Below are 18264 nucleotides of genomic sequence, written 5' to 3' on the forward strand. Positions count from 1 at the left end.
ATCGAAGACAAATGATAAAATACATGTAGAAAAGAAAACAGAACCTGCCTACAGACAGAGTTTGAGGCACCTCAGACATGATCTTCATGTTAGCAAGTGTTTGGCAAATCAGTTAGCTGCTACGTATAGGGTAGAGGTGGAAATGAATCAGACAGGTGGGGGTCTGCGAATCTATTGGAATGCTGGTCATTATGCAGTATCAGAATCGTACTATAGAACTCTGAAGAAGAGTGAAGAGGTTGGCTTTGAAATAACTGAAAATGTAACCAAAACATCAAAAGCCAGAGAATCCGCTACCATTAGAGTCTGGGCAATGAAGAGACAAGCCAGTTGGGGGTATACAATCAATCTATACCACACCAAAGCAAGTGCATTGGTCAATGGTAATGGTTTAAGTAGATTTCTAAATGAGCACTTGCCAGATATTCTACAACTAACAGATGAAAATAGAGCAAATATCCTGAATAATGTAGTACAGTATACACTGAAGAAGACTTTTATCAGCTCTAAACAAACAAGTCCACTCACGCACTCTCAATTGATGACCAACAGGGATCGAATTTGACGGACTCAAACACGCAAAATGCGTGTTGATTTTGTAGACTGCGTGTTGCAAAATATGTCACACGAAAATAAATGCGTGTAACATTTTTTCGCTTATTGTTACTGAATAACATGATTTCTTCTACGCAAAATCAAGACCATAATTATGACAAAAAACAGAAATTCTTTTGATTATTTTCCTTCCTTGCCAAAGATCAGTATCGGCATTTGCAAACTTCGTGGAATGAATACTCAGGAGTTTATAACAGTATTTATTCATCATTTTAAGCAATAAAATATTGTAAATAACATCAAATAATATATTATGTTAAATATCATCCAGAAAGATCAAAACCGCGATGTAATTTTAGTGAAATTGGTGTCGCGAATTGGTGTTATTTCGGAAAATATGCTAAAGCGTATGCAAAGGAAGAAGTTGGACACTATTCATGTTAAACCGATGTACGGGTGCCCAATCCCATGCTGTTGAAAAGAGTGGCAAATAGATATAGATAAAAGCATCGACCGACAGAACCATCCCCAACATACTATGATTATATTTATGTTTTATAATAAATAAACTATAATTATATTTATTTTATGTTTTATAATAAATAAACTATAATGAAATACCACATAATTTATTGGTAGAAAAGTCAATGATTGTTATACGGCCGTAAATGAAATACCACATAATTTATTGGAAGAAAAGTCACTGATTGTTATTAATGTATGAATAAAATATTAAAAATAAGTAATACCTGTTTTTTTATTTGTGGGATGAAGTGACCCGATATAAGTGGGATGAAACGACCTGTATAAATTTGGGATGAAACAGCCCGGGGTGAAACGGTCGTGGGATGAAACGACCTGCTCCCTAACAAGATCACATTAATGTCAGCATTTACATGTATCAAATGTATAAGCTTGCAGATAGTCGAATGGACCGTATAATTATATTAGGAGGTCCTAAATGTTCCTATTTCTTGCTTTAAACACACCACTGAACCAGAATTAAGAAATTATTAGTTGTTTAAATTTATGATAGAAAGCAATGAGGAACTATGCACTATGTAAATGAAAACAAAATCATTTCCCAAATAAAGAACAGATAAAAAAGTAATTTATTTAAATACGAATTCTTTCTTTTACTTTAGCTTTAATACATACAAGATAGTGCAAGCTCAAACTACATTTGTGCAAGTAAAATAAACACGTGTTGACATCTGTGGTCCATGCTAAAAATGGACATATCAATATTAGGCTTTCATAGTCCTTCAAGCACAAATTATGGCATTGTATGCAAATTTCTATGAATTGTATTCATTTTATATAAAGTCTCTTTGTATATAGAACAAAAACAAGCCTGTCTTCATTGATAGATCTCAATACCACAAGAAAATATTGTTTCCACTGCCAAGTTTAATGGGGTTGTTGCAGATTGGCTACAATTTTTGGAGTAAGAGGTTCTAATGGAGACAAAATAATTAGATTCCTTGACTATATTTTGAATTATTATTGTTTTTAGATGGATTTTAATTATCTTTAACATAACAGTTAAAATAGCTTTGCCTAGATTCTCATATAAAAATGTAGAAATACATCTCCCAGTCTTATTCACAACATGTCTAATTTACACATTTCCCTTCGAGCCTCACATTGAGTCACACGAGTTTGTTTATGTACGGTAAATGTCTCCAGAATAACTTCACCCTTCAATAAATATACGGCGACACAATGGCGACTTCAACTTCGCTCTAGGTTCTTTGGAGGGCGAAATCAGCGGTGGTTGGGTGACTATTTCGCCCACATCGCTCACTAGTTCGAGCCCTGTCGGATATTAACTGTAGCCTCTAGAGTGTCCACAAGATTTTTCAAAGTGATCAAGGGCCATAACCCTGGAAGTAATTATCGGAAACCGTTGAAAATCAATGGGCGTCTTCGTCTCATGACCTCAAACACTGTGTATATAATGTAAATCAATAGGCTTCTTCGTCTTATGACCTTAAACACTGTGTATAAATTTAAAGTCAATCTGATATTAACTTTAGCCTCTCGAGCGTCCACAACCGACGGACGGGGGCGACAACAGTATACGCTCACATTGAAACATGATTTTTCGTACAATCAAGGGCCATAATTCAGGACGTTACGATCCCATATGCGCGATTATCGATAGGAACCAAGATCTTCGGGTTATAAACATGAATTTCAAGTTTCATCAAAATCAGATCAAAATTGTGGCCTCTAGAGGATCCACAATCTTGATATACCATATGTTTACACTATTTGCATATGAGGTCCGGCCATTTTATCCGGCAGTTTTGGTCTAATTTTCACAAAATTTTAACTCATCCAACATTACGGTGTAACGGTGATATATCTGAATGTTTTTTTTAAATCGGATAATAATTGTGACTTTTGGAGGGACCACAAGCTAAAAATGCAATTTTTCATACAATAGGGACCATAATTCAGAAGATACAATTCGATATGCACAAATATCGAAAGGAACCAAGATCTGTGGGTTATAAACATGCATATCAAGTTTCATCAAAATCAGATGAAAATTGTGACCTCTTAGATTTCAAGTTTCAACAAAATCGGATAAAAATTGTGACCTCTATAGTGTCCACAAGCTAAAAACGTGATTTTTCGTACAATCAGTGGAAATAATCCATTAAGTTATGGTCGGATACATGCCAATATCGAAAGGAACCTAGATATTTGGGAGATAGACATATATTTCAAGTTTTGTCAAAATAGGACAAAAATTGTGATCTGTACAGTGTCCACAAATAAATTGTGGACGGATGGACGTTCACATAGGGGCGACCGCATAATACGTCCACATGGAAATGTGGGCATATAAAAATGAATTCATCGCAATCTTTTGGTCATATTTATAAACTAGAGATTCTTCGCTTTATAAAATGCCAAGTATTAAGCAAGAGGATTGACCGGTCGTCCCGCTGTGAGCGGAGAAAAATATCTAATTTCGATGAGAATATTCAGAAAGACAGATTTAGGAATATGGTACTCTTACAAAATGTCCAAATAAAGCTGTTTTAAAATATTTTATTGCTATTTTGATTTTTCGGGTCGATAGAGATTATATTTATAGACTCATTTTTGTGAAAATCTCAATTTCAAACAAAATCAATATTTTCACTTATTTTGTCTTTATCTCATAATTAGATTGTGCACATTCTGATTCATTTTGCCGTAATCAATAGGTTTCTTTGTCTCATGAACATTTACACTGCGTATAACTGGATGAAAACTTTAGCCTCTAAAGTGTCCAGAAGCAATAGTGGACACCGGTTAGATGCAGGTGATGACAACATACATATATAACCATATTCCAATGTGGCATATCAAATTTGAACAGTCAATTTGCAAGCTTATTTTCATTTTAAACAGAATTTTGACCAAGAAAATTTATTTTCTAATCAGCCAAGCATGTTAAACAGAAAAATAATATGCAGTAGTATACCTTAAAGAGACCGGCCCATAACTTAGTTTCTTTATCTTCTAATTCAGCTGCCAGTTTACGATGTTTAATACCAGATTTAAGTAAAGCTTGTCTGTAATCTTCATTAATAGATAACTTAGCATCAGGATGAGCTAATTCTATTATACCAATACACGATTCACATAAAGCTAAACTCATTGGAATTAATTCAGACATAGAAAATGGCATGTTTGAAATTTGATCTGAAATAAAATAGTGTATGTATACAGATTTTTCTACAATAAAATATAATATGTTGTTCATTGGGTATTTTAACAAGAGCCAGCTGAAGTGTGTGTTTATACATCCAAATGACAACTATTCTAATTTCTGCTTAACTCACATTGAAAGATTTTCTACAGTGGTGGCAGTTTAACGCAATCTTGATCCCAGAGTTAACTTTACCCTTCGTTTATCTCTGGTAAAACTCGCCGGTCATTAATTAGGGTGAAACCGGTTCCTAAGCTCCGCCCCCAGTGGCTACTGATTGGCAGGATTTGTTAGAATGAAATGCTGCCGATTTCTCGACAATTAGGCATCGATTCGTAGCATGAGTTACATATTAATGATCCTTGCAAATTTTCAGCATCTTGACATCAACAGTTCATTCGAAAACAGCTGATTTACCAGTAACTATTTTTAGTGCACAATGTGAGTGATTCGGCTAAATACGTGAAATTTCTGAAGAATCGTTTAAGCTGCCATCTTGGATATTTGTGGAGTGATCGACAGAAGGATACATCATGTGACATTCAAAATGGTCGGCGAGTTTTACCAGAGATAAACAAGCAGTAGTTGCCAGGCAATATACGCCCCCACATTTTGCAAGAGATGGACAGAGAATAAGCTAAAAACAAACAGGAGTTTTTGTACAATCAGGGGCAATAATCCAGAAAGTTATGGTCTGAATTGCACAAATATCAAAAGGGACTGTGATCTTTGGAATATAAAGATATGTTTTAAGTTTCATCAAAATCAGGTAAAAAATGTGACCGCTAGAGTGTCCACAACCTTCATATTGCTTTTTTTTTACACAATTTGCATACAAAGAGCGGTCATTTTGTCAGTCAGTTTCATTTTGATTTTCCTGAAATTCGAATATGCGCGATTCTCAAAAGGAACCAATATCTTAGTGTGTAATGATGATATATTCACATGTTTTGTTTTAAATCGGATAAAAATTGTGACCTCTACAGGGACCATAAGCTAAAAAACACGTTTTTTCGTGCAATTAGGGGCCATAATTCAGGAAATTGCAATCCAATATGCGCGAATATCAAAACGAACCAAGATCTTTGGGTTATAAACATGTAGAGGGTCCACAACCTTGATATACCAGATGTTATACACTATTTACGTACGAGGGGCGTCCATTTTGTCTGGCAATTTTGGCCCGATTTTCACTTAATTCAATCTCAATCAACAATACGGTGTAACAGTGATATATTCGAACATTTTTTTTAAATTGGATAATAATTGTGACCTCTAGTAGGACCACAAGCTAAAAACATGATTTTTCATACAATCAGGGGCCATAATTCAGGAACACAGTAACATGCATAGTGTGTAGAACCTATCTCTAAGTATTGACTAACTGGCCTATGTGTTAGAATATCTATATATGAAGTAGAAAAGGTTCATTGTGTTTACTATTCATGGAAATTTGTAAGAAATATACATGTTTGTCAGTAGTCGCTTAAACCCGTCAGTACTTGTACCGTACATCAGTATTCTGTCACCACGGTCTGTCAAGACCCTACAATTCCCTCTCTATGGTTTAGTTAATTATGGGTTACCTTAACATTGATATGATATCTTAGAGCATAGTCCTCTTAACGAGTATGTATTCTAATAAGAATGAGACTGAATGGAATAATGTGTCCTACTGGTAATATTTTAATACATGTATATAATTAATATTATAAGCCTATCTTCTATGTCTATAATCTTCTTTGTATTCTTTTAATATTTTAATCTGTGTCTAAATTGTTGTGTTTATGTTAATTGTAATATAGGTATCTAGGGACTACATCTTCATAGATATAAATATGGAGATGGCCCCATGAAGGAATCAAGTTAGGTAGGAGACACAGGTAACAGGCTACATTTAACTTAGGCCAACTCTTGAAATTATACCTCTTAGTTGTGCATAATTCTATATAGTTATAATTTAGTTCTGTGTAATGTCTGTTATAATTGTTATTACTGTATCTACATAAAGTTCTACAACTAACTGAATCAAGTGTTATGATCTATGATGTGTGCATAATTCTATATAGTTATAATTTAGTTCTGTGTAATGTCTGTTATAATTGTTATTACTGTATCTACATAAAGTTCTACAACTAACTGAATCAAGTGTTATGATCTATGATGAATAGCCAACAGTACTAAGAACCAAGCTGGTTACATTTCTTGCATAATGATGAGAATTTGTGCGGTCTTGAAAATTTCCATCCATAAAAAGTTCAGCCTTACAACTGAATAATTTAGCACTATCACAAGTTGTATCGTAATTGCAATTATAATTCTCATTGTCCCATTCTTTCACATTGTTTGAATTGTTACCCAGTTGGATGGTAAGAGAATTTAAAGCTCTTGTTACATCATCTAATTTTTTTCTGGAAGAGGATTCCTCTTTATTTATGTCTTTGTTTAGCACATATTCCATATAAAGCGAAGATTTTTCCAGTTCTTTCAGATTTGTTGGTTTTCCGAATAATTGGACATGTTTCTTTATTTCTGGAAGTAACCCGTTTAACATGGCTGACATGGTTGTATTATCATTGAATGTTTTTATTTGACCACATTTTTACCCTATACTTACTACATTATTTTGGTTAGTAATTTTATTTTACTAAGTGACAATGACTTATTCTGAGTAAATTGTCTTATTAATTCTCCATCTAAGTATGTATCATTGTCAGTATGGCTTTTATACACGATTTAGTTAAAATCTTGATTGGTTTGACTAAGTATTTGGCTACCACACTAAATTAAGTGTAATACTATGTTTTATTGTATGTATATTACCTGTAACTTATGAGTGATGATGTTTAATTGGCAGTATATGGCCTTAGTCATATACAATTGGGTATTTCAAGATTAAGACCTTGACTTATCTATTGCATACGTATTCGTCACATGATGTGGGCAGCACTGCCTTAATCATATTAATGGCAACACAAATATTGAAGGGTCTAATTAATTATTTTGTTACCTTATTTTAGTCGAATATATTGTTATGACTCATTGTAACATGCATAAGTTTTTTTATATATATATATTGATATAGTTTATGTTATGTTGGCTGTATGGCCTTACCACTATGTTTACATTTATGACAATATCCCAAATATTGATGACGTGGACGCCATCTTTTTCGGGGGGAGCCATGTCACCACGGTCTGTCAAGACCCTACAATTCCCTCTCTATGGTTTAGTTAATTATGGGTTACCTTAACATTGATATGACATCTTAGAGCATAGTCCTCTTAACGAGTATGTATTCTAATAAGAATGAGACTGAATGGAATAATGTGTCCTACTGGTAATATTTTAATACATGTATATAATTAATATTATAAGCCTATCTTCTATGTCTATAATCTTCTTTGTATTCTTTTAATATTTTAATCTGTGTCTAAATTGTTGTGTTTATGTTAATTGTAATATAGGTATCTACTTCTAGGGGCTACATCTTCATAGATATAAATATGGAGATGGCCCCATGAAGGAATCAAGTTAGGTAGGAGACACAGGTAACAGGCTACATTTAACTTAGGCCAACTCTTGAAATTATACCTCTTAGTTGTGCATAATTCTATATAGTTATAATTTAGTTCTGTGTAATGTCTGTTATAATTGTTATTACTGTATCTACATAAAGTTCTACAACTAACTGAATCAAGTGTTATGATCTATGATGAATAGCCAACAGTACTAAGAACCAAACTGGTTACAATTCCTATAAATGGTCAGTAATAATCATAAGGTGAGTATTTAAGTAAATTGGTTAGTATTCCTTAATTGTGTCGGTATCTAAAAATAACTTGAGTAATTAAACAAATGTGAGTTAAGCCGAACTATCAGAGTGAAACCGGCAGTTATCTTTGATGTGCGTCAGTAACTGGACTCAACGCCAGTAGAGCGTGAAATCGTTAACTATATAAATTTCTGGTGAGTATCGTCGCTACATTCTGAATAAATCATTAATTAATTATTTACTAATATTCTCGAATCGGTAAATGTTTTTAAACAATAATGGATGGCAGTCAACAATACGAGTATTTGTCGGCGATTTCGATTACCGCCGTAGTTTGCAGAATATGGCGCAATGTGTAGTGTTATTTAATTTACAATTTATATTTATTCTCTTTACATGTGGATTGGCACATGTTTTGGGACGTGCTGCACTTTGATAACTGTATGGATTAAATTTGGAATCACAACTAATGGTTAAAAAAAAGATCAACACAAATCTGTTTTCACTAATTTTATGATTATATTAATGTGCAGGTGACATATACTGTCCGTTTCTACCCTGGTAAACGGGATTGTCATTCCAGTTGAAACTTCTTGTGTTATCGGAACGGCCTTGATAATATTCGTTCTGAAAAGGGGGTTGGTAGGCAGGATTCAGTTCTCCTCTGTAGCTGTAGTCTTGTTGGGCTCTATAATAATCTTGGAAGGACATCTTTGTGGCTAGATTTACATCTGTCCGAATGTTATTGTTGTTGTTAGTTAGTTGTATTTTACGTCCGCTTCCACCGAGGTGATATCGCAGACAATAACATGTTATGTATACGAGGTGCAATAATTTACAATGTGATTAGTGAAAAGGAGGATAATTAGGTTTATATATATATGTACAGAAGACAATAGATAACAGCAAGAGACATGAGATAACCGGTGCAATGAATAACCAGCTGCTGCCAGGCAGGATACGCCCACATTTTCGAGAGATGGATAGAGAACAAGCTAAAAAGAAAGCAACTTTTTGTACAGTCAGGGGCCATAATTCAGGAAGTTACGGTTCGATATGCGCGAATATCAAAAGGAACCGAGATCTTTGGGTTATAAACTTACATTTCAAGTTTCAACAAAATTGGATAAAAATTGTGACCTCTATATAGGGTCCACAACCTTGATATACCATATTTTTACGCTATTTGAGAACGAACGGCGGCCATTTTGTCTGTCAATTTTGGGCCGATTTCACGAAATTCGAACTCAGCCGTCCTTAGGGTTTAGCCGTGATATAATAATACGTTTTTTTAAATCGGATAAAAATTATGACCTCTATAGGGTCCACAAGCTAAAAATGCGATTTTTCGTACAATCAGGGGCCATAATTCAGGAAGTTACAATCCGATATGCGCGAATAACGAAAGGAACCGAGATCTTTGGGTTATAAACTTACATTTCAAGTTTCAACAAAATCAGATAAAAATTGTGACCTCCATAGGGTCCATAACCTTGATATACCATATTTTTACACTATTTGAGAACGAACGGCGGCCATTTTGTCTGTCAATTTTGGACTGATTTTCACGAAATTTGAACTCAGCCATCCTTAGGGTGTAACGGTGGTATAATAATACGGTTTTTAAAATCGGATAAAAATTATGACCTCAATAGGGTCCACAAGCTAACCAGCGGCTGCCAGGCAGGATACGCCCACATTTTCGAGAGATGGATAGAGAACAAGCTAAAAAGAAAGTGATTTTTCCTATAATCAAGGGCCATAATTCAGGAAATTACAATTCGATATGCGCTAATATCGAAAGGAACTGAGATCTTTGTGTTATAAACTTACAATTCAAGTTTCAACAGAATTGGATTAAAATTGTGACCTCCATAGGATCCACAACCTTGATATACCATATTTTTACGCTATTTGAGAACGAAGGGCGGCCATTTTGTCTGTCAGTTTTGGGCCGATTTTCACGAAATTCGAACTCAGCCGTCCTTATGGTGTAATAATACGGTTTTTAAAATCGGATAAAAATTATGACCTCAATAGGGTCCACAAGCTAACCAGCGGCTGCCAGGTAGGATACGCCCACATTTTCGAGAGATGGATAGAGAACAAGCTAAAAAGAAAAAGAATTTTTCCTATAATCAAGGGTCATAATTCAGGAAATTACAATTCGATATGCGCTAATATCGAAAGGAACTGAGATCTTTGTGTTATAAACTTACATTTCAAGTTTCAACAGAATCGGATTAAAATTGTGACCTCCATTTTTACGATATGTCAGCTGTAGACTGTCATGTGATGTTTACTCACTGTTATTACGTCACCACTCGTCTATGCAGCCATTTTACTGTATGTAGCTTTTCTGGAATAAAGCCTAAGAATACTGCCGTTAAATGTTTCAGTAGTATCAAAACATGGTGTCAGAAGTGGGATGGTGTTTACTTCATCATCCTACATCTTGTTATGTGTTGTAAAACAACGAGGACATTGTGTAGTGCCTAAAAGTTCATACACTCATTCTGGTACTTTCAACGCAGGTGGTTTGTGTCGTCCATTTTGATTCTCAACGGAACTCTCGAGACACGATTTGTAAGTTGGATCCCTCTTCTTCATAATCTTTATCAAATAAAATGAGTCAAGAAAGAGGAGAAGCACCACCGCCTCCCACTCTCCACAGTAATGTACCCCTTCCGCCTAAACTTGAAGTAAAGGGTAATCTGTCAAATAACTGGAAACGCTGGCGACAACTTTGGGACTCATTTGAGATTGTATCACGCACTAAAGATCAATCCGGCAAGTACAGAGTTGCAACCTTCATCACCTGTGTAGGCTCTGATGCCTTAGATATCTATAATGGGCTTCCGTTTGAGAATGAAGAGGCAAAGACTAATATGAATACTATACTTAACCTCCTGGAAAGACATTGTCTAGTCGAAACAAATGTAATCTATGAGCGATATATCTTCTTTACTAGAAACCAGGGTGAGAATGAAAGTATTGACACTTACGCTACTCAACTCCGTTCCCTTGCACAGTCATGTGAGTTTAGAGACTTAAAAGAGGAACTTATACGCGACCGCATTGTCTGTGGCACTAAGAACAATGTTGTACGCAAAAAACTTTTACAAGAACCAAGACTCACTCTTAACTAGATGTTTGGACAGAAAGTCAGGTTAAAGCAATGTCTGGGAAGGAGGAAATCCACTACACTGGTTCCAAGTCGATGCATGATAGTTCTACATCACAGCTAAAATATAATTGCAAGTTCTGTGGCAGAAAACATGAAAGAGATAGGAGGTCATGCCCTGCATTGGATCAGACATGCTCTAATTGTGGAAAACTCTCCCATTTTGCTACCCAGTGCCTATCACCGCCTAAGTTAAAATCTACTAGAAATTCCTCAAGTCAGCACAAGTATCGACGCAAATGGAAGAATAAGCAAGGCATAAAGAAACAAGTGCACGCTGTGAATGATTCTTCTAGTGGTGATAACTCAGATGAACTCCTACTTACTCTTGAAATCTGTAACGAAGAAACTGTCCATGCTGTAGAAGACAGATATACATCGAAGATCTTCACCACTCTTCTTCTTGACAAAACTCTCACTAAATTTCAAATCGACACCGGTGCTACCTGTAATGTCATTTCTAGAGAAAACTTACCTGAAAACTGCGAAGTTAAGAAAACTGACCTAACATTAAAAATGTATAATGGTTCACAGATTTCCGCTGATGGTGTTACAACACTTAGACTTGTTAATCCAAAGAATTCTCTGAGTTACAGTGGAAAATTTGTGGTCGTTCCTCAAACGAGAATTCCTCTTCTTGGTTCTCGCTCCACTCTACAGATGAATCTTCTGAAAGTACTGGAGGAGAATATTCTGCAAATTGAAAATACTTCTATGGTACCAGATCACATCTCTATTAAACCCATAACTCTGGAAGATGCTCTTGTTTTCTACAAAGATATCTTCAATGATGAAATCGGAATGCTGGAGGGAAAACAGAAACTTGAGGTAGATACATCTATTACTCCAGTGAAACAAGCTTTACGAAGAATGCCCCATGCTATCCGAGATCAGCTATTTTAATTTCCCATTAAAAAGTTAGCTAACTTATCGGTAAGTTAGTAACAAATTTTGTCAGGATAACTTTTTTGACATATGTAACACATGGTAACAAATGTATAAATGCAATTGATATTGCTAGATTTGGTTGATTCTGCGTCTATTTGTGCAATGCTTATGTGGAAATCTGTTTAACGGTTTCATTGATACCAGAATTGACATAAGTTCACGGATAACATGGCACCGGAAGTGACATAAGTTTAAGGGTAACGGGGCACCGGTGAAACCCGTCATTGCTGCTTCGCAGTTCTAGTGATGATTGTTTTTACCCAAAAAACAATCATCCAAGACGTTGACCGTTTTATTTTCCACTTGAGCATATCTCAGAAACTACTTGGCGGATCGGTACAATATCTTAGGTTTTACAGGAAAGTCAGCATGACTTAGAGATTAAACCTATTTCGAACATTCTGTGACAATGCGAAATGTACGAAATCACCGAAGTTGTCGTTTTTTTAAATGTCGCCGTAATATTTACAATAATCGACAGATTTTAACATTTGGTACATTTTGACAGAGCCAGAGACAGGGCAAATAGCTACAGTGCTTCAGATTTTTGATTTTCGACGAATCTTCGCTTATATTAGGTGCAAAATTTTGAAAATTTAAATTTTTACAAAAAACTTTTTATTAATGAATATTTTTTGATGGTATTTTACACAGGATTAAACAGACATCTGACTTGAGCAAAAATGTGAACTATTCTTGTCTCCGTAATTCAGGTTAGTCGCAATTGGCTAATTCAGTTTTTCGATCCTAGATTAATTATTTATTGTTCGATATGTATAATAGAAAGTTCATAAGGTCCGTTTTCCGAAATTTCATTTTATTTGTTACCGTTAAAGTTTTCTGTCGGCAACGGGAGTGACATAATTTTACCAAAAACTACAATTTTGACAGTTCGGTACCACTTTTTGAAAGCAAATATTATTTTTTCAAAATTTGGTGTTACCAAAAGTATACGCCATGCAAAGACGCACAAATCATCAGACTCAGTTTTTTTAATTTCGATTTCGTTTTCGGGCTATTTCGATTAAAAGGTGAAAAAAGGTGTAAAATTAAGCTATTTACAACCCATTCAACGTCTACATTTTTTAGAATATTTCTTCGTAACTTTCTTAATCTCGTAGCAATAATACATACGAAGAGAATGTATGTGAAAATTAATATGTAATATGCGCAGTTGCCAAGAAATAGGCAAGTTTGCATGCAGCATTTTTCACATTATTTTGCCTGTAAAAGAGTCAATTATCATTCGATTTTCAATTTGTTTTTACCATTTGATGCCTAATGCCAATTTGGACTAGGTCAAGCCAAATTAACATTTTTACTAACACCGGAAATGACGTCATTTGGTCAAAAACTGTATTTTTAGCCTTCAAAACAGATATCGTATTCAAATGAGTCTGATCTGTAATGTTTTTAACATTATGATATTTGATTCCAATCAACAAAAAGAATTAACCAATACGATAATACAAATACCACAAAATGATTCCTAACTTGTATGTTTGCAGAGAAATAGACGATTTTCTTCAAGTAGCTTTTCAAGGATTTTGGTCTATAAAAGTTCAAATTTTCATAAAATTTTCACCATGTGATGCCTTATGCCATTTATGATTTCATAGAATTAATTTAACATTTTCATTATAACCGGAAGTAATGTCATTTGGACAAAACTGTATTTTTAGCTTTCAAAACAAATATTTTTCTGAAGTGCGTTATATTTATTATTCTTTTAACATTATGATATTTGATTCCAATGGACATATCGATTGAATCAATACGATCATATAGATATCCAACAATTGCTTCTAGCATCTTCCCTTGTCGAGAAATAACCAATGTTCTCAGGATCACTTTTTAAGATTTTTATCCTTTTTAATTATCGGTAAGTTATTAACAAATTTTGTCAGGATCACTTTTTTTGACATATGTAACAGATGGTAACAAATGTATAGATGCAATTGCTATTTAGATATTGCTAGATTTGGTTGATTCTGCGTCTTTTTGTGCAATGCTTATGTGGAAATCTGTTTAACGGTTTCATTGATACCAGAGGTGACGTAAGTTCAAGGTTAACGTTGCACCGGAAGTAACAGAAGTTCAAGGGTAACGTGGCACCGGTGAAACCCGTCATTACTGCTTCGCAGTTCTAGTTTTGGTCTTGTATTTGTGCCTTTTCGATTTAAAGGTGAAAAGGATGTAAAATTAAGCAATTTGCAACCCATTCTGCCTTTTCATATTTTAAAATATTTCTATATAATGTTTATAAACTTGTAGCATATATCCATACTAAGACAATCTATGCCGAAATTAGTTTGTAATCTGAGCAGTTGCCGAGAAATGGGCAATTTTGCATGAGTCACTTTTCAAGTTAGTTGCTGTAAAAGAGTCAATTATTATTGGATTTTCATAAAACTAACACCATTTGATGCATAAAGCAAATGTGCATTATACCAATTTGAGTAGAATTTAAAATTGACACCGGAAGTAACGCCATTTTGTCAACAACTGTATATTTAACCTTCAAAACAGATATCTTATTCCATTCAACAAACCATACGATCATATAGATATCACCAAATGGTTTCTAACTTGTCCAGTTGCATAGAAATAGACGATTTTCTGCAAATCCCTTTAAATGGTTTTGATCCATGAAATTGTCAATTATTATTTAATTTTTATAAAAGTTTCACTATTTGATGCCTAATTTATGTGATTTCATAAAACCAATTTAAAAAATTGTAATTTTACCAAAAGTGACAACATTTTGACAAAAAACTATATTTTTAGCCTTCAAAACAAATATCTTCTGTAAATGAGTGTTATTCAATATTCCTTTAAATTTATGATATTTAATTACATCCAACACATAGAATGTTTTAATACGATGCTATAGATACCAAAAAATTGCTTCTAACTTCTTATGTTACAGAGTAATGAAGTCAAATCCGCCGTACGATGATAAAGGATCGTCATTTACAAATCGCTTTTCAATCATGTTTGACTTTGATGATACAATTCGCATGACCACATCTTTTTACCCCTGTACTTTTTTACTCGGTGAAATTAGAACCACAATACTCTTTTGACGAAAATGTATCTCTAATCAATTGGACTGCACACGATGTAAGAGGGTATTAAAATTGTCATGAGAAACAAATTCTAAATTGAATCTGAAATTAAAATGAATTACAAAACAAATTATTCTGTTTATTTAATTAAAGAACTAAGGGGGATTAAGGAACCAGTCAGGCGTTAATGAGTACACACGCCGGCTGTATATAGGTAATTAAGGAATAAACATTCTGAATATGCATTTGGTTACTGTGACGTCACTGGCGTCTGAGGGGATTAAGAGTGTTTACGATAATTGGCAAAGTCGTTTTTCCGGAAGGTCTATTTTGACAACTTTGAGTGAAGATAACTGAACTTATTTCAATCATATTTTGTGTGAACTTGCCGTAAAGTGGATATAGTAACCATTGGCTACACATATCCCAAAGTTTCCAGCCCCATCTTATGTGCACTTTAATCCTGTGCTGAGGAAACACACACAAACGCGTCTTTTGTTTCCTCCTTTCAAAAATTGATAATAACCCAAAACCACTGTAAACCTAATTGTGAAAATGAATTGTATTTCAGAGAAAGAAACAAAGATTTAATGACAAGGACAGGTAATCTATATATTCTTGATAATAAATACAGATTTATTGAATCGACGATTTCTTTCATCAAAGTCCGAAGTGATTCGTTTCAGCGCCATTTGTAACAAGTGACTCGAAGAACGAGGCTAGATATAATTTGAAAAACGGAAAAGATTGAATATAAATCAGTTTACATACATTCATATTACATTATTATATGCATTGCGAGCCATTTGTGTCCATTTCTAGGTCCAAAATATTCGCGATTTAGCTACTTTAAATAAGCTGTCTTTAATGTGTGATAATTTCTCAGAATTAAAATAACAGCATTACTTTTCAGGAGTGAATATTGTGTGCCATACACTCACTTTGACAACATCCGAGAAGGATTTAGCCGATTTGCGCCTAAAAACAATAATTTGCCCTGATGGTTTCAGTGATTTGCCAGAGAGCCTATTTACTAAAGTGGAAGGCAAAACTAAGAGTCACACATGGCTACAGGTAATAAAAAAATGTTAATCAAGGACGAATAGACTAAAATACAGAACCTATTTTCTCTCATAGTGCTAGGCTTTAGAAACTCAACCAGCGTGTCGTTTTACCGTTAATTTGATTTTTAGATTTGGTTTAAACTTTGGATCTACTTGTTGGTCATCTAATACCATTGCTTTTACAAGTGTCGACGTCGGGTGTATTAAACTTCTGTATTAGAGGAATGTTGGGAGGTAATCAACGAGATACTCTCAGCAACTTTTGTTTTGTGTTGAGCAAGCTGTTCGACAAGGGCGTTACACGCGAAACGGTAGATGAATACGAATCGAGATGGCATGAATAGCTAGCCTTGATGGAACGCGATTTTCCAATGTCTCTCAAGGTAGGCACACGTATACAGTTACTTTCCTATTTTCAATTATCTATCCCCGACATCTGTAGTAAATTCTGGGCAAGACTTTAATGAAAGAACAGACCTACATATTATAGACAACATAGTTTTAATTTCAATATCCTAAACATGAGTTTTTCTTTTAATATTTCAGACAATTAACTTTCATATAGCTCACCACTTACCAACCTATTTGAAACGATATGAGAGCATCCACAGTAAAAAAACATCCAGAAAAATCCGCTATGAATGTAATGGAGGTAAGTACAAATACAATAATATATACAAAGGCGTCTTTGGGAATTATCTGGTAGCTTCATTTGCAGTTAGAAATGATCAAAATGGACGAATTTAAAAAGGGTTGTAAGCTTTATTTGTCCGTCGTGCAACAAACAACGTCGTTAATGTGTGATATTGTGATTAATTAAACTGACATTATGTCAGAGTTGATTTGTCTATTGCAGGTCTTTTTATATAATCAACCCCTAATGACCTCGTGCGGCTCCGATTTAAAGTAGATTAGAACGGTTCGGCCATTTGATTTTTTAATTTGAAAATTGAGAAGCAAGGCTTAGACTCAAATGACCAGTATGTGGTTATGAACAATGACTACGTTTTGTCAAAACTATAACCATTCACAACTGCGATCAAAATAAGTAATTTGAATGAAATTTTGCATTATCTATTTTTGAAATATAGTTAGAACGTTCAGCTCGTTATCTAAATCTTGTATAATTCCTTAAAATATTAGTAGTGAACATATTTTACCTTTCAATATTCCAGATCCAGTGGATGACAGCTATTTTAAAATGTTGTGGTTTAGTAAACAGGAATGGAGAAGGGAACAATGGGAAAAAAAAGATACCGGTAGGCAGGGAGATAAAAAAGTATCTAATAGAACGCGGCCATTGCTCCGTTGATGACAATCTTTACGAGTAAAAGATTGTCACGATAATGGAAACACAAGAAAAGTCTACAACATATAGGGGCGAATTTACGAGCAAGCCGGCATCACTAGTTTACGTGGAAGTAAACGGTGATTTATTTTGCGGGAGAATTGCAAAATTAATTACAACCGACAGGGAACTAAAATTGTGTAATGTGGATTGGGTTGCAAAAATCGTTTTGTGTGATAAATCGTTTTGCTATTATGTAAGAAAAGAAAAGATGAATTTAAAGAGCTATATCAACCTTCGGTGTGCACGCGTACGAAGATGATAAATTGTGGATACTCTCTCTCTGAATAGCCATAATGTGGATGGGTGCTGTGGTGTCTTCATATAATTTTATGAATTTGTTTTTTGTTTTTTTTTGTTTTTGAATGAATGAATGTTTTCAAAAGGTAATAAAATTAACTGCGCTATCGTGAGGTAACGCATTCGCGCGAAGAACGTTGGCTATTAATTTTATGACTTTTTTTCATTCATATATTTGTAATTTTATATTTAGTAATTATCCTTGGATTACAGTATCATTAAAAGAAAATTTGTAATCGGTGTGGCTATGGAAAAACTCAAACGAAAATATCGGATATCTAACTGGCAAATTTTAAAAAATAAAAACCCA

At 34.3% G+C, this 18264-nt stretch overlaps 1 protein-coding gene across 1 annotated transcript in view; it reads right to left on the reverse strand.

The window, feature by feature from the left end:
• LOC126817143 (ubiquitin-protein ligase E3C) overlaps positions 1 to 18264 on the reverse strand; it is a 477264-nt gene that overhangs the window by 142310 nt on the left and 316690 nt on the right. The window contains exon 14 of the mRNA XM_056100098.1: positions 4040 to 4260. Coding sequence (XP_055956073.1) covers positions 4040 to 4260 — 221 coding nt within the window. The remainder of the gene's footprint in view (positions 1 to 4039; positions 4261 to 18264) is intronic.

Source organism: Patella vulgata, chromosome 4, assembly GCF_932274485.2.
Source record: "Patella vulgata chromosome 4, xgPatVulg1.2, whole genome shotgun sequence".
In the NCBI taxonomy this organism is placed as follows: Eukaryota; Metazoa; Mollusca; class Gastropoda; family Patellidae; genus Patella; species Patella vulgata.